General features: G+C 34.8%; 1 protein-coding gene across 3 annotated transcripts in view; it reads right to left on the reverse strand.

Annotated features, from left to right (window-relative positions):
• The window catches only part of EXOC4 (exocyst complex component 4), a 914,582-nt gene that overhangs the window by 485,886 nt on the left and 404,021 nt on the right, over positions 1 to 24,675 (reverse strand). For all 3 annotated transcript variants that reach the window (XM_074193663.1, XM_074193664.1, XM_074193665.1), the window contains one exon: positions 1,818 to 1,914. In XM_074193663.1, the coding sequence (XP_074049764.1) occupies positions 1,818 to 1,914 (97 nt within the window). The remainder of the gene's footprint in view (positions 1 to 1,817; positions 1,915 to 24,675) is intronic.

Raw genomic sequence — 24,675 nt, forward strand, 5'->3', positions numbered from 1 at the left:
TGTGAGAAGATCAACTCTGATAAAACTTAGCTTTTCTTTGATCCAAGACAATTCCAAAAGCCTAGTGATGGAAAATGCTATGCTAAAAAACATGTTAAACCATATCCAGAGAAAGAACTATGTAGTCTGAAAAGAGAACAAAGCATACTATTTTCAGTTTTTTTTTGCTTTTCCTTTCTAATGATTTACCTCTTTTGTTTGGATCCTTCCATCACATGACTAATGTTGAAATATATTTAACATAATTATACAATTCTTGCTGTCTGTGGGGGGGTGGAGGGGGGAGAAGGGAGAGAACAAGAAAAATTTAGAATTCAAAATCTTACAAAATGAATGTTGAAAACATTCAAAATGCAATTGGGAAAAATGCAATTCAAAATGGAATTGGGGAAAAATTAAAATACTATTAAAATTATTTTAAAAAATAAGATATAAACCCTAAAGATAATAAATCACATATGTTTAAATGTTTATAATAATTATTTACCTTTTAGACTTAAGGTGGAAAATACCATCCATATCCAGAGGAAAAAAATTATGGTGTCTGAATGTAGATTAAAATATACTATTTTTCACTTTTTAAAACTTGTTTTATATTTTTCTTTCTTTCTCATGGTTCTTTCCCTTTAGTTCTGATTCTTTGTTCACAATATGACTAATATTAAAATATGTTAAACATGATTGCATATGTACAACCTATATGAGATTACTGACTCTCATGGGGGTGGGGAATAAGGAAAGGGAGAACTCAAAACCTAAAAAAGATGAAAGTTGAAAACTATCTTTGCATGTGATTGGAGAAAAATATAATACAAAAATTAAAAATTAATTATTTATCTTATAATAATTAAGTTTATTTAAAATGCCATGTAAAATTAATTTAACAAGCTTTATATTTAATAAGAAAGAGCTTGACTCACTAAGGGGATGAGATTATTTGAGTTGAACATTTAACAATTATAATAATAAGAACAGATAAAAGAATTTCATTACGTTTTCCTAAGAGGTATAGAGACCTGCTTTTATTTTGTATTGTTGGGGGTAGAGAAAGATGAAAAAGCATAGGATAAAGAGAGATTAAAAAATAAAACAAGAATTTGAGAAAATCTACAATACTCTAATAAAAGCATATTAGCAAAATTCTGTATCAGTATTTACATTGATGTCTGAAAAAAGTAAAATAGAAACTTGTAGTAAAAGGAAATATCATTTAAAATACCTCAGAAAAATTCAAAAAGTAAAGTTTATACAACTGAATGAGATTACAAAAGGTCTCATTTTCAATTGGCAGGCTATGATGTCATACCTATGATGATTTGAGGAAATTCCATGAAAATATAAACTAACAAGCAAATAGACAGGAGAAACATTAAAGCTAAAAGATGGGATACTATTAAGTACAAACTGCTTTTTGATTTCACCCCACATACTCCCAAGTTGGTTTTCATCATAAAAAAAATGAAAATTTGATTAATGCATTATCCTTGCTTTTTTCTCCCCTAGACTGGAGAGACAACCATATTTGTTCAAAATCCTTGTGATTCACAAAGGATCTTCATAGTGTAAATTAGGGACGCATTATCTCAGAAAAAATATAATATCAAATGCAAACATGTAGGAATTCGTCCTTTGGAGAGCTGAGGAGACACTTGGAAGATTTACTTCATTCTATTGTGCTAACTTTTATAGAAATACTCTGTAGAGAATGGTACAGGTCTTTTTTTAAGTCATGTACAATAAAGAAAAATAACACTAATGGCATTCAACACATTGGCATAAATAATAAAAATACATACCAATCATACATTCTACCTTACCTGAGTAATGGATGGAATATGACAGTTATGTTTCGGGCTCCAGGTTTGCAAACAAATTTGGTTCCTCCACCTTCAATTAAGTTGTCATCAGGTCCACCTTTAAAAAAGATTTTAAAAAATAATTTATCCAACTCTAACTTTTAAAATAAGGAATAAGACAATATCCTAGAGCTTAGGGCATAGTATCAGTGAAAAGCACTCTCTTTGAAAAATGGGTAATAATAAATTGATATTTATTACATGATTCTGTATCATTTTAAATCTGTTATTCCTCATAGAAATCCTGTATGGTTAAGTTGCTATAGCTAAACTTAATTTAGTGGTGAGAAGTTTCAGCAACAAGTGGACATCAGGAACAAAGTAGACTTCAGCAACAAACTCCAAACAAAGCAAATTTCAGAGTTGAAATCAAAATTATGGTCACTAGGATATCAGTGTATTACTTAGCCAAAAACCTACATGTTAGGTAAATTAGGCAAATAGGATTATGGGATCATCAATTTAGAACTGATATGAACCTTGAAAGCCATTAGGTCCAAATTTCTCATTCTACACATGAGAATATTTGAGGTACAAGGAAGTTAAGAATTTCACCAGGTTCACAGCTACTGAGTATCTGAGGCTGATCTGAACCAAGGGCTTCTCCCTCCAGATGCAGTGCCCTATCTATTACACCATAGTGTCACTTATATGGTCTCCTATGGGAAGAGTCATAATAACATTAGAGCAAGGAACTAGGAATTACAGGACAGAAATCCTGGTTCTGATTTTATTACTAACTAGTAAAATGAATTGGATATATCACTTGGACAAGTCACTAAATTTCTTTGAGCCTCATTCATGTCCTGTAAAATGAATAGAATGAGCTTGAAAATCTATTGCACCTCTCAGATACAATTCCTACTAATACAATGCTATTAATTCAGAAATGTGACCCTACTTCTTAAAATAAGGTTATCATGAGAATGTCAATCTTCCTCACCTCACTTTAAATTCTGAAACAAATACATATCCCATTGGGAAATGTTATTGTAATAATTTTTAATGGTGCCAGACTCTAATTTTTAAAACATACTTCAAAAAAAAATAAAAATAAGTTATACTTAACTATTTGAATGCTACAGGAGATACACTGGAAACTGACATATATCTAAATAATTGCAAGACTCAGAAGTCAATGCAACAACAGATTTATCAGAAAGCTAAGTGTCTCCATAGTCATTTACTAATCTGTGTTCAATGAAATTTTAAGTATCTTGAATGGCAAAAATATGGGTCTTCCACATGGGGAAACATCATACTACAAGATATTTCCCAATTAGAAAATTATATATCAAAAAGTTATTACATTTAATACATTTTCTAATATTAAAACTATTCTTCAAAAATTTCCCAAATAAACTCAAGCCAAAATTTATAGACTTCAGTAATAAAGTTTAAACCCAAATTATTCTGTGGAAAAATTATTTTGGGAAATATTTATATGGACAGATATTTACATTTCTATCAATTAATTCAAGTACTGTTTTTTGTTTGTTTGTTATGACTAAGAAGCTGGTACACAGTCGTAAATGGCAAGATGAGAAGCTTTTCTCTCCCAGTTGAAAATATTTATTAGATATAAATATAGATATAGATAAATACATATAGCAATGCTATTTTTGAAAAGAAAAAATAATTGTATTTCAGTCAATTTAAATTTTTTTAAGCTTACATCTATCAAAGTTTGTATAAACTAAAACATTCCTGCATTTTAAAATGTCCATTAATACAAACATGCAAAGAAACAATGGTATTAACTAAGTCACCTATTTAATTTCATTATTAAACAGCATCATGATCTTAAAAACCAAAAATCCTTTCTAGATCCACATTCACACACACGGTAAAGGTTAAGACATGTGTGTGTATGTTCAGTGATATCATTAAGTCAAAAACTATCCAGATTGGCAAGGAAGCTACTTTTCTGATTTAAAAACAATAAAACAGCCCACTAAGGATCATATGGAACAAATACAAAAAGAAAAAAAAAATTAGAGGATGACTAAACATTTTTTTTAAACAAACATGCCTACATTCCTAGTCAATCAATCATTTTCCTTTTTTGTTCTATCCCCATTCATCACTGCCAAAACTAAGAAAAACAAGTATATTTTTTGTCCCGCCAGATTCAATAACCCATACAACTTTGAAAGAATATTAGAAGCTCATTTTGAGTCATTAAATAATAATATATGAAAGGAAGAAATCTGTTCCAAAGACAAACATAAATAATTCTTTATTAATCCAACACAACCCTGCCAAATTAACAAAGTAATTTATTCAATATAAAAGCCTTAAGACATAGCTATTGCTCAATAAATGAATCTAGCCACACCTCAGAAATTGACAAATTAGGCTCCTAATTAGTTCCTGAACATTTCCCATAAATTTTGTGTTAGGGTCTTTTCTCCCTCCCTCCATTTATTCTCTAGTTGACAAATCCCCTTAGAAAAACTCTTTGGCCATCTAAGTCCTGCCCTTCCTTGAAGTTTAAACTCTTCCTCAGAATGCCCCCTCTAAGAATGCCTGCTCTTTTTCCTAACTCCAGCTTTCTACATTGGCTCACTTGGCTTACCTTAAAGCAAACACTGCTTTATCATCCAGTTTTCAAGGTGGTAAAAAGTGAATGGAGGTGGTGACTAATGGGAAGCAATAAGGAATATGGAAGTAAAAGAAAGCAGAAAATGAATATGAAATATTAATGGGGATGTTAAGAGAAAGTTTTTTTAGGACATAAAGACTTGAGCATGTGGGTAGGCTGAGGACAAGGACCCCAGGGAGAGGAAGAGAGAGAGGATAGGAGCAGCTGAAGAGAGAGGGAGCAAAGTGATAGAGGAGACTGGAAGGGATGGACCTCTTAGCGTGTGAACAGAAGTGATGGATTTAATAAGAATGAAGGCCTTTTCATCTAATACTGGAAGAAAAGAGCAGAAGACATTAATATGAGTAAAAAATAGAGAGCTCACATGAGATGGTTTCAATGTTCTCAGTAAAATAGGTGAAATCAATTGCTGAGGAGAAAAAAGGGGGGGCATTTGGGACTTCAGAAGGTTGGAACAGCTACTACAGATGGCATAATCAAGAGGTTGACTAAAAAAGATGCTAAGATAGATGAGGTAAGATAATTTAAGTTCAGAGTGGATCTAATGTCAAAGGTCAAAATGTTGTGATTTCCTTCAGAAAAATTTGACAGTTCAAAAGTAGGAACAAAGGACTGAAGTAAGGGATTGAAGGGTAGAAATGAGAGCATAATGACTGAAGTGGTTGAAGAATCAGAGAAAGAAACCAAAATCAGAACAATGAAAGCATAATGAGACCTGAGAACATGTATGGAATGAGCAAAAGGGTGAGTTGTTTAGCTTGCAGGATTTTAAAAATACAATTTCAACTGATGGCTAGTGCTAGGTTATGATCACCCATCTGGATGAGTGAATTAGATATTGCAGAAATGGATGGGTTCAAAAAACTTGAAGAAAGGGTAAAGAGAAGGGTTATCAATGGGTATACTTAAGTCTTTGAGGATGATAAAAGTAAAATGGCTAGCATGGAAGACTGTGAATCATGTGCCAGAATCAGAGGAATATAGAATGAATAAGGTCAGTAGGCAACAATAAAATATATCAGAGAAAGGTGATAAATTTTAATATTTACACTGAAAAACCAGACTTGTTTCTCTTCTTGAATAATCCAGTGACCTGGAATTTTTTGTCATAGACATTCTCAAGTAACATGCTATTCAATCTCCAAAATAACACAGAGAAAAGTAGATTCTCCCTGTCTCTCATTTATTATGTTTATAACTTAATCTTCTCTGTCAGAATGCCTAGGTGATGGGCAACTCTGGTGATAGACACCAAAGAAAAATTTGAATGATGACAGATAGTTGAAATGAAAGGAAAATTGACAAGAGTGTTAAGTGTGAAATACATATAGCAGAAAGAAGGGGGAGAAACTGCATCCAATTATATTTTCTGTTTCAAAAAATGAGAACATGACAGGATGACTCAGGGGACTCACAACTGAAACTAAGGATACTCCAAAGGTTAGTAAAAGCTACTCAGGAAAGGCATTTAGTTTAAATGTTATTAGTTTAAATTGTTTAGTTTAAAATGCTATTAAGTTAGTTCTATTACTCTATATCTTCTTTTATTTTTAAGTATAAACAGCAATAAACCATTTGAAATAATCCAAAGCTTTGACTTTAAAAAGTTAAAATCAATCATTATTCAAAACAGACAATGTCATTACCAAGCACATATATGCTAGAACCAGTTTTGCCATTTTATGAAAGCCCATTGTTAAATTTTCACTGTGAGCCTATACACCTTTGGAAATCGATAAATGCTCCAAATCCAGACTTGGAATATTGTTTTGTTGACTTTCTAGACTTAAAGTGATGGAGAGGGGCAACTAGACAGTGCAGTGGATAGAGCACTGCCCTGGAGTCAGTAGGAATTGAGTTCAAATCCATCTTCAGATACTTACTAGCTATGTGACCATGGGCAAATCACTTAACCCTGAATATCTTTAAAAAAAAGAGAGAGAATATGTCAATAATTTATATAAAAATTAAAATTGTGTTGTGTGTACATTTTTTCCCCCAAAGGGCTGGTTGTTAGATATTTAGAAACACACTAGTGCTATTAAGTCTGTCTCTTGCCTTGATTAATATGTATTTTATAAATAAATGCTATGTGGGCAGCTAGGTGGCACAGTGGATAGAGCACTGGCCCTGGATTAAGGAGGAACTGAGTTCAAATCTGAACTCAGACACTTAATAATTACCTAGCTGTGTGATCTTGGGCAAATCATTCAACTCCATTGCCTTGCAAAAACTAAAAAAAAAAAAATGCTATGAATAGTTTATTATGGTGGTAGTAGATCTATTCCTGTAATTAGTATTTTCAAATTGTTAATAAATAGAAAATCAATTAATCATAAAAATCAGAGTTTAAGTTCATTTATGAGTTGACACAGCTAAGAAATATGTAAAAAAAAGAAAAAATTTTTAAGAAATGGATGTACAAAATGTTGATTAGCTATTATTAGGAGCATATGGGTACTATTAGGAGCACAGTTACTTTATATTGTCCTCAAATTTGTTAGTCTGAGAAATGTTTAACATGTTATGGTAATGTTTGACATTCATTTCAATTTCCTGCTATGCAATATTATTTGTATGTGTTTTATACAAATATGCAAAGAGTAAATAAAAGATGTAAGATTCTAAACAATTATCAGATCAATTAAAAGAGGAGTTTTTCCAAAAGTAGGCTTTCTAAAGTGTAACTCAAGATCAATCTAAAAAAATAATTACATTAATATATACACAAATGAATTTACATTTGGGAAGAAGTTTAAAAGAGGAGAAAGAGCTCATCAAAAGGATATCATCCAATTCTTATTAAGGAAAAGACTTTGCAATTTCCAATAGACTGAGTCACTTACTAACTTATCAAGAAAGTAATTGAAGCATGAACTTAGAAATGCAGGTTCAAATTAAGAAAAGGGTGCTATTCCTGTTATATTAAGTCACCCAGAACTAATGATTATCAGTAACTGGGGCTAACTTAATAGCAATGAACAAAACACATCTGTCTTATCTGTTTGGCAACATTACACAAGTGTGGAGCCAGCACTTGTAAAGGAGACTGAAATAAGTCTTCTCTCTCAAAGTTTTAATTACTACTAATCACTAATTAGATATGGAGGTGTTAAAAAAATGTAAAAGCAAAAGGCAAAGTACAGAAATTGTTAGTGATGAATTCTAGTGGGTTATATAAGGTAGTATCTTACAAGGATATAAAAGGCACACACACACAATATTCTAAACACAAAATACACTAATTCATCAACTGGTAAGAGCAACTCTAGAGAAGAACTTTGGAGAAGCAATTTTGGAATATAATGAAATGGTTAGACTTGTGAGACAGGAATATCTGGATTCATATCTTGATGCTGATACTCTGACCCTGGGCAAGATGCTTTCTCTGAACCTTAGTTTCCTCATCTGTAAAGAGAAAATAATGACTAGAATATCAACCCACAGGGGTTCTTGCAAGGCTTGAATGAGCTAGTTATGCAAAATAAACTTGCAAACCTTAAAGCACTATGAACTTTTGTCAGCTGTTAATATTGCTGATATGTATGACTCCTAAGTTCAGGGCTCTACTTACTGGACTATTAAGTAGTAGGATGAGTAGAAAGGGTGCTTTGTTGGAAGTCCAGATACCTGGGGTGACATTCTGGCTCTGCTGATAACAAGGGAAATAACCATGGGCAAATGCTTTCCCCTTGCCTACTAAGTAAGGGAAAAGAAATATGATGATCTCTACAGTTCCTTTCAATTCCAAGGTTCTATGATTCTATCGTGCATTTTCAAAGCCCAGTTAGTTTTTCCCCAGTGGGTACTCATCCACTTTATCAGTTCAAATAACACTGAAGAACAAGACAGAGTTATATAGTATTGACAGAAGACACTCTTCCAAAGGGTGACTTCTCCAATATTTGAGAAGCAAATGCATTTTATGTACTTTCATATTATCTTTTTCTTCTCTTTTTCAACTGAAATTTTATTTTATTTTCCCAATTGCATGCAAAGGGATGAGTTCCACATTTTTTTCTCTCCTTCCCTTAACCCCCCCCCCACCACCACCATAGTGGTAAACATATAAAATGGTAAAAACATATAAGTCTGGTAAAAATATACTTTTATATTTTCACAAAACAACTCTGCTAGGAGGCAACCAAAACAGGTATCAAATATTATCTATAATATTGCTCACAAATTTGAGGATAATAAAAGTAATGCCGCCATATGCTCCTAATAACCATATAATGAACATTAATTTCTGATAAAGATGCTTATATGTACTTTTAAGAAATCAATATAGCTCCCAATTTATAAAGAAATTGTGTCTTTAAAGGTTACTTGGAAGTCAGGAAGTATTTTTCCTTTTTTTATTTTTTAGGTTTTTGCAAGGCAAATGGGGTTAAATAGTTTGCCCAAGGCCACACAGCTAGGTAATTATTAAGTGTCTGAGACTGCATTTGAACTGTACTCTTCCAGGGCTGGTGCTTTATCCACTGCACCAACTAGCCACCCCGATTAGTATTTTTCCCTTTAATCAATAATATTATTCAGTAGTATTTCAGTTACTAAGGCCAGGCTACAAAAATTGTCTATTTAACCTCTAATGTACCTGATCTAGAATACTAATACTGCAGAAGCTAAACACTGTGCATATCTATTTCTTCCCTTCCTCGGAGACCCTATCTCTCTTATTTTCCTCAGCATTTCTCCCTTTGTGGTTTTCCACTCTTTCCTGAATACCCTTTCCCTCATAAACTCTAGTAAGAACAGTCAGAGACCAGGATTGGTCTCAGGAGTCATTCACTGCTTCTGTGATTTGAGCACTTTTTTGTAAAATAAAGGGACTAGACTTTAGTTCTACTTGTTATACTTGTACAGAGGCATTTATTCCACCTCTCATTGCCACTGATGAGTTAAGTCCTCAGAGCTCCAGGGAGAGTCTTAAGTGACTGGGGAAAGGAAGGGAAGGAGGGAAGTATTTTTTTTTACAGTTCTAGTTCTTGAGCCCCCACCAGTGTACTTCCCTAGAGATTATCAACTTAGTTGATAAGTCAGAAACTGAATTGTAAATTCTTTGAGGGCAGGGACTTTCTATAAATCTCCAGTTCTTAGTGTACTTCCAGGCTCACAGTAGGTGATTTATAGATCTTTATTTTTATTTTTTTATTTTTTTGTTTTTCCAAGACAACAGGGTCAAGTGACTTGCCCAAGTTAAATATTAAGTGTCTGAGGTCAAATTTGAACTTAGGTCCTCCTGATTCCAGGGCCAATGCTCTATGCCACTGCGTCACCTAGCTGCCCCAATATATCTTTATTAACTGCCAATTTATAGGAGAGTGCTTCATGGGTTTGGGGACATTTTTTGTGCCAGCTATTTTTGTGGTACCATTTTAATAAATTCAGTATATGTATAGATAGAGACAGAGATTTCTAAGCTAGCTTTTAAAAAGGCAAAAGACAGTCTCTGACCTCAAGGAATGTACAAATGAAGAGTTGTTTGGGCCTCATCCTGAAATGGAGGCTCTGAGAGATAATTTGGATCCTCAAGTTCAGGGGAAGATAGTCTCAAGTTTAGAGAGTACATGTGGTAAACTGCTAATTTATAGGTTCAAGTCACCAGAAATCATTTTCTCCCCACTGAGAAGTGCTTGGGAAATCTTAGCACTTATTTGCTGTGCTTCCTGTGAAGTCATGAATCTATATTCTGTCTGTCTTGCCCAACTAACACTACTCTCAATTGATTTGGGATAACTATGGCACCCATCAGAAGATGAGAAGTTCAAAAACTTGAAAACTTTCCATGTTCTTCCTCCAATTAAAAGTGAAAGCAGGGGAAGAAAAAAGGAATCCTAGGTCAAGATCAAAGTGGAGATCCCACCTATCTTTCCTTGTTCCCCCACCCAAGTAGTTCCTCCTCAGGGGGTTTTATTGGAACACCATACTCATTCCAATTTCAGGAATAACTCTGTCAACTATTTTGATATTGTATTTTATAAATGACACATTACTCCAGTTCCAAGGATTTTTCATCAAGGCATCCTAACACTTAAAGTAGGGATTTTGTGGATTAACAGTTTCTTCCCTTATACATAATTTTATACTTATATCAACTTTCTTTTAAGGGGACAGCAGCACTTTATTTATCTATCTATCTATCTATCTATCTATCTATCTATTTATTTATTTATTTAGGTTTTTGCAAGGCAGAAGGGGTTAAGTGGCTTGCCCAAGGCCATACAGCTAGGTAATTATTAAGTGTCTGAGACCAGATTTGAACCCAGGTACTCCTGACTCCAGGCCCGATGCTTTATCCACTACGCCACCTAGCCGCCCCTAGTAGCTTTTTATTTTAATGTGTTGGTATCTTCAGGGAAAAAAAACTAATGAAAACCATTCAAACATGAAGGGACAGGGAAAGACTATAGTATAGTAGTTAATTACCTGATTGTGAAGTGAAGTATTCATTGTTTTAGTTTTGGGTGTATTTTGAGTAAGTTTGGGTGCTTCTTAAATTAATTTGATCTGGAATATAATCTTATTTATTCCTTTTGTGTTTTTCAGTTGTTTGCTCCTTATATTTTTCTAAGTAATAACTTTCATTTATGCTTAAACAAGACATTTGAATAGCTTCCTAGTATGCACTCTTCTATTAAATGCCTCCTAATAACAAAGAAAAATTTCTGCAACAATCACCTAACAAAATGACTGCATCTGATAGCATATAAAATAGTCTACACTCATAGTGCTCCATCCTTCAACCAAGGAAAGGAAGGTATGCTTCCCACTCTTGTGAGAGTGATCAAGACTAATTATTTGTTGATTTATTCTTCTTCAAAGAAATCAAAAGAATAGAGAGAAAAATAAAACCAGTCATGAAATTAGTTTTTCCCAAGGAATTAGAATAGGGACAGAAATAGAAACTTGACCTAATTATTACACTGGCATATGGAACTTACAGATGAAGACTCTTCCTCTGTAAAGGTTTTAGAGCACTAGGGATGAATTTGAATAATGGGATAACCATACATTTAGTGTGAGCTATTTATAAATGTTCTGTGGTGGTGAGAAAAATACACATCCCTTAGATTCTGATGAGTTTTTAAAACTGATGATTTCATAGGATTCATTGACTTTTAGTATGGATTTTAATGGGAAGGGTCAATCTGGTGCATAGTCATGTATGGTAGACGACCCCAATGATTGCCAAGAGCACAAAGTGGTTAAATGACTTATCTAGGCTCATAGAGTCAAAACAAGAATCTAGGCCATTCTATTCAAAAGACAAGTTGTCCTCTCTGATATATAGCTTCTCTGTATCATCACAGGGAAGTCAGGCTAAACTAGATGATGGTTAAGGTACTTAGATCTTAAAACCCTAAGAACATTCAGTAAAATGTGTTTACTTGAATATTTCCCTTTAGTAGAAAGCAAATAATGATATATTAGTATCTTGAATTTTTACATTCAAATATGCATACATGTGTATAAAATTTTTGTAACATGCCATTTAGATATATTTCATATATGTGCAATAAAATGTAATGCACCATGAATTAGAAATGTAGCTCTAATTATATATGTAGATCTAATTATTTATTATATATATATTTCATTATATGAAAAATGTTTAAAATGGCTTGCTCCATGAAGAGTAAAATATGAGTATATTACCAAAGGAATCACAATCATTGGATACACATTTGGGAAATGGTCGATCAATGAAGCAAAAAGGAACTTTAATTGATAATCTTTGTGGAGTGTTCCTAGTTTAGTGACATTATCCTGTAATCTACTTTAAGACTATATAAGGAGATTGTATTGATTACTTCCTTTTTCTCCATTCTTTACCAATTCCCTTAACCTAATTACCTCAACCCTATTAAGTACCCTTGAGTGCCCAATAGAGTGATACTAAAAATTCATATGAATCATTGGGGTCATCTACCATACATGACTATGCACCAGATTGACCCTTCCCATCAAAATCCATACTAAAAGTCAATGAATTCTATGAAACCATCACAGTTTTAAAAACTCATCAGAATCTAAGGGATGTGAATTTTTCTCACCACCACAGAACATTTATAAATAGCTCACACTAAATGTATGGTTATCCCATTATTCATATTCATCCCTAGGGTATGGTAAATGGACGGAATCATACTAGGAATCTTGCTTTGTGAAGCTCCAATTCTGTGAAGTCAGAAAACTTAGAAGTGCCTCAGGGTTTATACTTCATGTTGCAAGATAAGAAATCAGGGGAAGAAGATGAACTGAAAAATGCACCAAAGATGTATGTGCTTGCATTCTCTCTATAAATGTTCATTTAAGTCTACAGAGACATAAAGAAGTATCATCATAAGTATATGTATATAAACTAATTTATACATAGATGTATGTAAAAATGGAATTAATCTATAAAAATCTCATCCCCATTATCTAAGTCCCTATTCCCATTCATTTTCTAATTATTTCAGGTGGCATGTGGCTCTTTGATTCTTTTCTCCTTCCAAGACAGTCCTTCATATTCAAGTCAACCTCATTACACCAATACAGAAATACTGGATGGAATGAGGGCCACTTATAGTGGTAATAACTGGCTACATCAAAGTTATTTTTGCTTGACCATGCTTATTTGTTATAATAGAGATATATTTTTTTGGCGGGGGGAAGGAGAAAAGTGATAATCATGTCAAAAATATTTTTTTTTCAGGAAAAGAATAAGGAATGAAAGACTTTTTTAAGTGAATAAAAGAAAACAAGTTCAAGGGGAAATGAAAAGATGAAAAGTAGGAAAGTTTTGAGATTGGTATTTGAATCTATTACATAATTTTTATGTTTTATATACTCTATTTTATATACTTTTTAAAAAGTTGTATATAAGAGCTAGAGTTTCATATAAAATTTTTTCTGTTCTTTGAATATAGAGTTCATATTGTTGGTGTCTGTCAAGCTCATAGTAGTAAGAAAAGTGATTTTTTTTTAAGTTTGTTTTATAAAGTACCACAGCATAGTTAGTCCTGTGAGCATTATGTGGACCATTCAGCTTGTACTATCAGATTTAACAGATGATGGCAGTAGCATATCAAGTATATAGAATTGGAAAACTTGGCGTTTTTTGCACCATATAAGAAATGTCAGAGCTGGCTCATCTTTCATGATTAAAATAGCCAATGAGCTTTCTCTCTTCACTCTAGTTTCAGATGAGGAGGTTTTACTGTTCCTAGTTCTAGTTAAAATAAAGCAAGAGCTATATGAAGAAAGACAAGATGCAGTGAAATTCTCCAATAAGATCTGCCTACACCTCAATGCTGACCTAACATTTATGTTTGGCTAGTAATGGGTGTCTCCTGATGATAACTTGCCAGTTGAGTGGTAGATTTATGATGTGGATAAGCATCAAGCAGGAAACAGATTGAGACCATCAATCTTATTTCGCTTGTGAAATGGTCTACATTGGAGCCCAAGGTACCAGAAAAGATTAGTACATAAATATACTAGATCACAGAAGAAAGATGTCATTGGTAAAAGTTCTCTCTGCCTTTTACGTATCCTGTGGCATGCTTAAATACAAACATTGTATAGTGGAAGAGAGTCATTTTTTAAGAACTGGAAAGAAAACAAAAATGAAATAGTAAAGTAAATTTAAAACAAGGTCAAAATGAATAAAAACAATAGGTTACATCTAATTCTTTTCAAACAAACTAAAAGGCAAAATATCCTTGGAAAAATACAGTAACAATTACATTGACAAAAATAATCAGCTTTGGTTACCTAAAAAAATATTATTTAAATTTTCGTTGGAAGAATCTGGACTACTGAAGCATAGATGGCCTTACCATCAAACCCCAAAACACTGTTTTGTTGTAATTAGCAATAGTAAACTTCCTATTCATCCCAAGCATGGACATATTTTCTTATTACCATCGAGAAAACCAAATTTTCTGAGACATCCATGAGCCATGACACTGTTATCACTCAAAATTACTTCTGGAAATCACTGCTACATGAATGGGTATTTTCTTTCAGTGTGGCACCCTGAGCTTAAAACTGTTATTTATTAATCCAAATAATGATTCTCAAAATTTAGGGAAAACTATTAAATGCCAACTATAATAATGAGTGGAAGATACAGAGATTGAAAGAAATGATTCCTGCCTTCATGAAGTTTGTACAGCAGAGGAAGTGAGAGAGGCTAAAAAAATATAAATATATAATTAGAACTCTGTTAAAAGAACAAGATAGGTACATAATAAAGATATAAAGTGCTAGACAAGATGCAGAGAAAAGCTCACTTCTAATGGAAGGTTCTGTAGAAGTGACATCTGAGTTTTGTCTAAAAAAATTATTACTAAAGCTTCCCTGAGGTACCACCTCACACCTCTCAGATTGGCCAATATGACCAGAAAGGATAATGATCATTGTTGAAGGGGTTGTGGGAAATCTGGGACACTATTGCACTGTTGGTGGAGCTGTGAACTCATCCAACCTTTCTGGAGAGCTATTTGGAACTATGTCCAAAGGGCAACAAAAATGTGCATACCCTTTGACCCAGCAATACCACTACCAGGTCTATACCCTGAAGAGATGATGAAAAAGGGTAAAAATATCACTTGTACAAAAATATTTATAGCAGCCCTGTTTGTGGTTGCAAAGAATTAGAAATAAAGTAAATGTCCTTCAACTGGGGAATGGCTTAGCAAACTGTGGTATATGTATGTCATGGAACATTATTGTTCTATTAGAAACCAGGAGGGATGGGAATTCAGGGAAGCCTGGAAGGATTTGCGTGAACTGATGCTGAGTGAGATAAGCAGAGCTGGAAAAACACTGTATACCCTAGCAGCAACATGGGGGTGATGTTCAACCTTGATGGACTCACTCATCCCATCAGTGCAACAGTCAGGAACAATTTTGGGCTGTCTGCAAAGTAGTGCAATCTGTATCCAGATGAAGAGCCTTGGAGTTTGAACACAGTTCAGGGACTGTTCCCTTTGGTTTGGAAAAAAAAAAAACAGATAGCTTATTGTCTGATCTTGTCACCTCTTAGACTTCTTGTCTTTTCCTTAAGGATATGATTTCTCTCTCATCACACTCAATTTGGGTCAATGTACAACATGGAAACAAAGTAAAGACTGACAGATTGCTTTCTGTGGGGGGGAGAGGGAAGTAAGATTGGGGGGAAAACTGCAAAACTCAAATAATATCTTTAATAAAAAATAAATAAATTTAAAAAATTGTTACTAATTAAACAAGTGCTGATGAAAGGAAGGAGTATATCAGTAGGCTTATGAAGGGGCAGGAAGGAAAAGATTTCAGCAAAGACAGGAAAGTGACAGAGTTGCTTTGGCCTATTCCCCTCATTGCCTCAGAGACAATGAGGTCATCTAATTGGTGTGTCTGCTTTCATTCTTCCCTCATCTAGTCTGTCCTGGTAGCCTGTCAGATTCTTTACTTCCACACCTCTAATTCATTTTGTGAGTATCCCTTCCACTAATAAATCGATCAGCAAGAATTTATCAAGCACACCAATGTGGAGGGACTTGTCTAGGTCTGGGGACACAAGTACAATGAATAGAACAGTCCCTACTCCCAAGGACCTTACAGTCTAATGGTAGATTCAAGTACTTATATTCAGAATAAAGAGCAAGACAATAAATACAAATCAATGCAAAGTAATTAAACCCAAGGTAGTTTTGAGAGGACTAGTGTATAGGGGATTAGAAAAGGATTCATGTGAGTGGTGATTGGGGTACATCTTGAAGGAAAGCTGGATTTTAGAGTTCAGGAAGGGTAGTAATGTCCACTGAGATTAGAGCCAGGTTGTGCAGGACATTAAAAAGCTAAATAGAGAAGCCAATATCCTAGAGATAACAAGGAACCACTGGAATTCACTGAGAATGGGAATGAGATAGTCAGATCTGTGCAATAACTTTAGTAGACATGAGTAGGATGGACAGGAATGGGGAAAGACTTGAGACAGGGAGACAAATTAAAATTGCAATAATCTGGACAAGAGGTGAAGAGAGACAGGTTTTCAAGAGCAACTTTGGCCAAACCCTTATCACCCTGCAACCTCCTTGGAGAGGAGCCTCTCTCAATGTAGCCAGGTTGTTCCTCATAAGAGGAACTTCATTGGGCATGTCTGAAGGCTTCATTTATAGCTTTAGTAGAACCACTAGCATGGGCCTCAAGACTCCAGAGCCTTTATACCACAAGGCATCCTAATGGGATTGTAGTGGAACTTTACCAGATTAATCTAATTTCAAATGCTGTCAGTCTGCTATCTTCTCTCAAGAAAGGGTCAATGGATCCTCACTGCCTACCAAATAAAGTCCTAACTCCTTACCCTTGATAATTTGATCCCAAGCTACCTTATCTATCATAAACATTACAATCCACCCAAAGTTAACTATTCATAGTTCCTGGAATGCAATATGAAACTTCTTATCTTCATAACTTAACTATTCCTTCTATCTGTCTTCAAGCTGTCCCTAATCCCAAATCATCCTTTAACACTTCAAATCTCAAATCTTCAACCGCTCCAACCAGAAATAATCACTCTCCTTTTCTGAGACTTGAGAGTATACTATTGCATCACACTTAGCTACACTATATTGTGATTGTCTAGATAGCTTGTGTCAACTACTAAGAAAAACTCTATTAAGGCATGGATATATTGTTTTATCTTGTTATCTTCCATAGCACTTATCATACTCCCTTGCATATATTATAAAACTCAATAAAGATTTAATGAATTCATGAATAAGTAATAATCAGCATGGTACAATGCATTCAGTCTTCACCATTGCAAATTTCTAATATTCCAAGACATTGAAGACAATTGGATAGCAGATTGAAACCAAAAGGAAACTTCTCTTTAATAACTCTCATATACACAATTAATTTTGATGACCTAATGCTCATGATATAATTGACTTCTTTGGATATTGGAAATAGAACATCTTGAGTTAATCCCTACATTTTACACAACAATCATCTGGGGCTACCATAAATCAAGATGTAGAGAAGAGGCATCAGCACACATATACAGCCCAAAAAACTCCCAAGTTTGGCTTAAACAATTAAAGTGAGGCTAGGATATGCTTAACAAAATATATAAAAACACAATAAAATATAGATAACATTGCATTTAAAACCAAGTCAATAAGCTGCCTTGCAGGGATCCCTATGTACAGATGAGAGACAACATTTCCATTTGAGTTTGACAGTACTGTCACAGAGTGACTCTCAGGATGTTTACGTTATTAACTTTACCTCTAGGTGGATTGACTTGGGCCCCAGGCATGGACCCTTTGAATGAGGAACATACAAAGACAAAAATCTGGAACTCAACTGGAAAGCTTACTCCCAAGATCTCAGATAATATACTTGCAGACTGCTCGTTTTGGTTGTTTATATCTCTTTGTAGACTACTTTTTAATTCTAGTTAAATGTTTTTACCTAGCATTTACTGAAAATGTTTTTAATAAAAAAGCTGCCTATTTTAAAACTCCTGCTTTAAATGGTGTGTTATACAGAGCCACATATAGGACAGAGCCTCTCAGAGTAAGAAATGATATTGTGAATGCCTCAGATCAATTGTAACATTTATTAATCAATCAATAAAGATTTATTAAGTGCCTATTGCCTACTCTGTGCTAGTCATGATGTTATATTTAAAAAAAACAATATTCTCCAGGAGTTTACATTCTAATAAAGGAAATACATCAGACTCAAAGAAAGCATTTAATAAATGTTTAAGGATTGATTAGTATGAACACAGAGTGAATATAAATTGAAAAAAAATACAAAAAAATTGAAAAAAAACAAAAAAATATACAGACATTGTATAGAAAACTCTATTGACAAAAAGAAACTACATTATAATTCTTGAGACTATAAAGTCTGGTAAAACTAGGATCTTTATGCAGTAAAGGTTCATTTGTAAGGATGCAGGTTGTCACATCATCAAAATAAGATACACATAGCTTTGCACAGTGGCAGTATCATAGCCAAAATAAGATACGCATCTATGTCTTTATGACTCCAAAACAAAAAAAATTTAAGAAGAAGCACTATGGAGTCTTGCTGAGAGTAATGTTGTCAGCAGATCATCATTTGATCAAGAGCCACATGATGGCTCATTTCTAAAGAACAAAGAGAACTTTCCTGATCCTCCAAGCTACTAGAGTCAACCTGTAAAATGTTTTTGTATAAATTTGGTTAACACTTATCTTTATCCATGTAAGGCTATGAGCTCTTTGACAGAAGGGGCAAATTCATTTTTGTCACTGTAACTCTAGCACTGAGTAGATATTTAATCCATGCTTGCTAATTGTCTTATTTTAATACTGCAAGGATCTTTAATTTTATCGATATAAGTATTTCTTCTACTCACATCCCCTACCATACCTTGAAAAGGTCTTTTATGAACCATTATGATCTCAGATTTCATCAATCCACAGGCATCATGGTGATGAAACTTTCCAAATCCAGACAAGTTGATGCAGCTATATAAATACTATCTTAAGCTATGCTTAAAATATTTCTTAAGTATAAATCTATCATAAAAAGAATATGCATACATAAAAGAGATGTCCATCCTAAAGATACACAAAGTATTTTTAAAAATTTATTCACTTTCAATCTCAAACTTTTCTGAAGAACAATTTAGAACTGTGTCCAAAGGACAATAAAACTCTGCATGATTCAGCAATAACACGATAAGATCTGTATCCCAAAGAGGTCAAAAGAAAGGGTAAAAAGCCCACATATACAAAAATAATTATAGCAACTTTTTTGTAGTGGTAAATAATTGGAAATTGAGAGGATGCTTATCAATTGGGGAATGAATGGCTGAACAAATTGTGGTAAATGAATGTGATGAAATACTGTTGTTCTATAAGAAATCATGAGGGATAGATCTCCAGAGAAGCCTGGAAAGACTTGTATAAACTGATGCTGAGTGAAATGACTAGAATCAGAAGAATGTTATATACACTAATAGCAATATTTTGTGATGATTAACTATGATAGACTTGCTTATCTTGTTTATCTCTCAAGCAAAAACAATTTTGGATTGAAAAATACCATCTACATCCAGAGAAGGAACGGTGGAGTCTGAATGGGGACCATTTTCAATTTTTAAAACTGAAATTTAAAATTTAATTTAAAATTCAAAAGTTAAAATTAAAATAATAGTTCACTGCATTACACTGGACAACTATTGTGCAGTAGAAATTTTAATTTGGGTTTGGACCGTCTCAAAGGCTGTAGTCTTATTCTTCCTAGGAGATTTTCAATAAAGGATGGACAGCAACTTGTCCAGTAATAAGGTTGATAATGACTATGAGAACTAGTGTTTATATAATGTTTCAGGGTTAGAAAACTGTTTTATAAATATTATCTCATTTGATCCTTACAACAATCCTTAAATTTATTGCCATGATTATTCACATAGATGAGAGGTGACTTGCCCAAGGTCACACACATAATAAGTGTCCTGTAAAGATTCAAATCGAGGTCTTCTGACTCTAGGTCTAGTGCATTATCATTTACTTAGCTGAAAAGCAATACAAGGAACCCTGAAGGTCTTAAGAACTCAGGAACTCATTGTGCAGCACAGAAACAGCACAAAGGAAACATGAGATACATAAGTTTAGAGTAACCACCAGAGGTGTTTACATGGACTATTTGTGCTCAACCTATGATAGAGCATTCTGAGCTCCCATTGGTCTGATCAGCCATGTTCAGACACACTACAACTTGTCTCTAACATAGCGTTGTCATTTTGGTCTTTGATAATGAAGGACAAGAACCACCAACTACTAAGCTGCAACTTGTTATGTAGTTTCACATAAGGGCTGAACTACTGAGATACTTTATAACTCCAAATTCTGTGATTGCTTTTGGAGGTTATATTTATCTGAATATAACGAGTCTACATTAAAAACAAGAAGTTCAAAAACTTAGACTTTGGACATCTTAGTAAAATTAGATATCCTTCCCACTCCTCTCTTTACTCTGATTTAGTCAGGTTTAGGCAACTAGTTGGCCCACTGGACAAAGCACTAGAAAGAGAGACAGAAAGATCTGAGATCAAATCCAGCTTCTGAGACTTATGAGACCTTGCACAAGTCACTTAACCTCTTTCTAACTGGTTTCCTCAAATGTAAAATGAAGGATAATTACAGTTTCTCCCTCCCAGAGATGTTGTGAGGATCAAATGAGATAAATTTTTAATAAAATGTGGCTGACTGTACATAGTAGGCATTATATAAATGCTAGCTATCATAATGATGATGATGATGGAGGCAATTATTGCCCTTAAGTCTGATAGTGGTGTTATCACTTAACAAATTACAAACACCAATATTCTAGACACTCCCAGGAGGGCAAACATCCTACTATCTTGGAAAGCAAACCTCATAACACAGGAAACTGGAAATAATGGAATGAGATAAAGTAAAAGCACTACTTGATCTGACAGACTCTTTGCCTCACTTTCATGATTTCATTATCTTCTAAAACCGAACTTTATTAGCTACACTGCTCATGAGAGCAAAAATCCTTGGGATGTGTCTAATCCTTTGTCCTGGTTTTCTTTACTTAATCCTACACAAGAGACCACAGTTTGTGTTTTTTAGAACATGAAAGTTGATTGTCCTTGAGAAGTCCAAACAACTCCCTGGAAAAATGTACCCATTACTTTCTTTCACTCTTCACTACACCTCCTCCTGCTGCACTGCCATAGTAATTTGACCCAATAAGCATTAGTCCTTAAGGACATGCACTATGGGTAAAAAAAAACCCTGTCTCCCCCAACACCCACGAGTCTTTCATGAATTTTTATGGTCAGTAATAACCATTCCTGCTGACTTCATCAGACATTTTGCTTTGCTCATCCTTTAAACATCCATCAGTCAATGAGCTCCCACCAGACATCAAAAGTTTGCTAAGCTCTGGGGATACAAAAAAAGGTATGGGTCAGTTCCAGCTCTCTAATGGGGAGACAATACACAAGCAATGGCATCGAAACAAGAACTCTACTGGGAGAAAACAGGTCATCTCTGAGGGAAGGAACAGCATTAGGGAGACTGAAGGTAGCACTTTTGCTGGGACTTGAAGGCAGACAAGGAAACCAGATAAGAGGAGGGAACATTCCAGGATGAGGGACACTAAGGAGAATGCGACCATTGCCTGAATTTGTCAACTGCATGGGAAGTGGCAGGATATAAAGAACATGGAATCAGGAGATCAAGGTTTGAGCTCCTGAGTGGTCATAGCAAATCACCTACTTAGCACTGAATAACTATTTGAAGAATAAATAATGCCCAGTTTTCCTATTTTAAAACTATTATTCTTCACACTCTCCTCCCACCATCAGTCAGACACACGAGGTCAGTCAATCAATAGATATTAACTAGTGTGGTCAGTGCACCAGGTCTTCTGGGAGAAAACCACTGACAAACCATTACCAATCACTTTTTTGTTTGATAAAGTTTTTCCCCAAATTTTTGACTGAAATCTTACTTCAGATCAGTTATTATTCTGTACCTAGTGTGTGCCAATTACACTGTGAGCAAAGCTATGTGGCAGGAGGCAACGTGAGGCAGAGCAGCCCCTGCCCTTCAGAGGCCCACCATCTAGTGTGGGAGACAACAAGCACACAACCATGTACATCCAAATAAATGCAGGGAATCCCAGGGAAGGGGGACTAGAAAAGGCTTCTTGCAGAGGTAGGAATTTAGCTGGGACTTGCAGAATGCCACGAAATCAGAAAGTGACTAGGAAGAGGCAAGGGAACAGTCAAGAAAATGCACTATGCTAAGGAGAGCCGCTGTCCTTGGATTATAATGGTGGGGAGGGAGGTATGAGAAAATGGGAAAGCAAGAAGGGACCAGTTTGGGAAGATCCAAAGAAAGGATCTCAGGGGAGGTAAGGATGGAGTTTAATAAATAGGGGGCAGCATGCTTTGAGAAAATAAATCTGAGTGCTAAGTGGAGGCAGAGGGACCAACCAACAGGTGGGTCACTGCCACAGCATAAGAGCTGATGAGGGCCTCTACCAGAGTAGAGGGAGTGCCAGAGGAGGGATGGAGGAGGATAATTACTTAACTAATAATTTTTTCTGAGGTGAAAAACTAAAGGCATCCTCCATGATAAGTGTTTTTGTTATCAGCCTGACACATTTAAACAACCATGCATTTGGTTAGTTCTGAGCTGAATTTTCCATGTCTAACCACCTCTCAGAGAGCCACTAATCAAAAATAAGATTTAGAAGCCACAGAGAATTTTTTGATTTGTGTAATATGGAAAGGCCCAGGTGGGTATTCTGCAGCACACTGCCATTGAGAAATTATGAAATGTTTGCTCAAGGAAAAGCAAAAAGATGGTCCAGGATCACAACATGCATTTGTTTATCCTCACTATGTAGCAAACGCTATACTACGTAATGAAGATACAAAGATAAAAGGGAACTATTTCCTACGCTAACGGAGCGTGCATTCTATCAGAGGAGATCAGTCTGCTCATAAACACATACCAAAAAGTAAGCCCAAGTAATGGAACCTGTAGCATCTGGAAAGCTGGAGAGTCTAAGGAGTAAAAGAGGGAGCACAGTAGAAACACAGAATGATAGGTGCTGGCAGAGCAAGAGTAAGTAGTAATAATAAGACAGCAAAAAAAAAAGTCTCAGCTTGTGCCTCCTTTTTGGGATTGACCTATTGTAAATTATTTTTCTCTAAGTTTCTTTTTAATAATAAGATAAGCACCTTTATTGGATGACAGAATAAGCAACAAGTATATATCCTTAAAAAACAAAAACACAATGGATCTATTGATAAGACAAAGTACCACTGAAAACATGCTACATATGAACAACTTTATCAGGAATTCTGAATTAAATTATTAATTAAGTCATATATTTAACAACTTAGGAATACCTGTAGCTTAAAGGCTACAAAAACCTCCTCAGATCCCAGCTATCAGTCTCTTCCTAGGACTTCTAGGGAGTCCCTTATTTCTGCTGACTGACTAGCAGAAATTTTGAAGACTTACAAGTGGCCATACCTCTTAAAGGACACACATGGTATCTGGAGGGACAGAATGAAATCTTGTTGAGTCCACTAGGAAAGATGCCTATCTGAACCTCTAAAGATATTCTGGTAGTGGTCTGTTCTTAAGAAGTATGGCTTGCAAGCGCTGGTCAATAACATTTGATGGTTTGCATTGGAAACCACAACTAATTAGTGCTTTTTGTACAATAGCATACACCACAATCTGCCATAGTCCTGTGCCATACATTATAGATGGAAGGTGGTGAAGAAGAAATGGCATTGAGATCAATGTGGCCTGACCACAAAATGAGTGAAGGAGACAAGGAGAATAAGGACAATAACTGATGACCATTTTTGGTGTTCCCTAAGGGTCATGTAAGGTGAAAAGAAAGAATGGAAGGGTCCATGCATGTTAAAAGACATGGACAAGATTTCACAAGATGGTCATTGGTGAATGAGTTGTGATACACATCAGTGAAGATAGCAAGTTTACCTTAGATGAGTAAGATTGTTTTTTTGGCAAGACAATGGGGTTGAGTGGCTTGCCCAAGGCCACATAGCTAGGTAATTACTAAGTGTCTGAGGTCACATTTGAACTCAGGTACTCCTGACTCCAGGGCTGGTGCTCTATCCATTGTGCCATCTAGCTGCCCCAGATGAGTAAGATTAATGATTTGCTGGAACACTAGAGTAATATCTGTGTACTTTGAGGGAGACTCCAAGAGTTCTCCACATTTCCCACCCAATATCTTCAGTGAAAAATAGTTTAAAATTGTATCATGAAAAGGGGATAGGGGAACCCTATTATCAATTATTTGGCCAGCTGTTTGACCATAACAAATCACTAAAAATCTTTGAGACTCAGCTTTCTTTTTTGGTACAATGAAAATAATCTTTCAGGTTCATTCTAGCTCAGAAAATTCTATGACATAATTTCTCTTAAAATTTAACACCACACAGAAGGCACAATTGGTCACACTTCAGTTCCTTAACACCTTTATCCACAACTTATTTAACAATGTGAGTTTCAATAATATGAAGAGAATAAATAAATCAGGAGTAATGCTGATGAGAGAAGCAGTTTGGAGGCAGATGGAGAATTAGCCCCAGTCACAAGTAACAAGTCCATAAGTGACCCTCCTTCCAATACTTAACCTGTTGGT

Source organism: Macrotis lagotis, chromosome 7 (genome assembly GCF_037893015.1).
Source record: "Macrotis lagotis isolate mMagLag1 chromosome 7, bilby.v1.9.chrom.fasta, whole genome shotgun sequence".
In the NCBI taxonomy this organism is placed as follows: domain Eukaryota; kingdom Metazoa; phylum Chordata; class Mammalia; order Peramelemorphia; family Peramelidae; genus Macrotis; species Macrotis lagotis.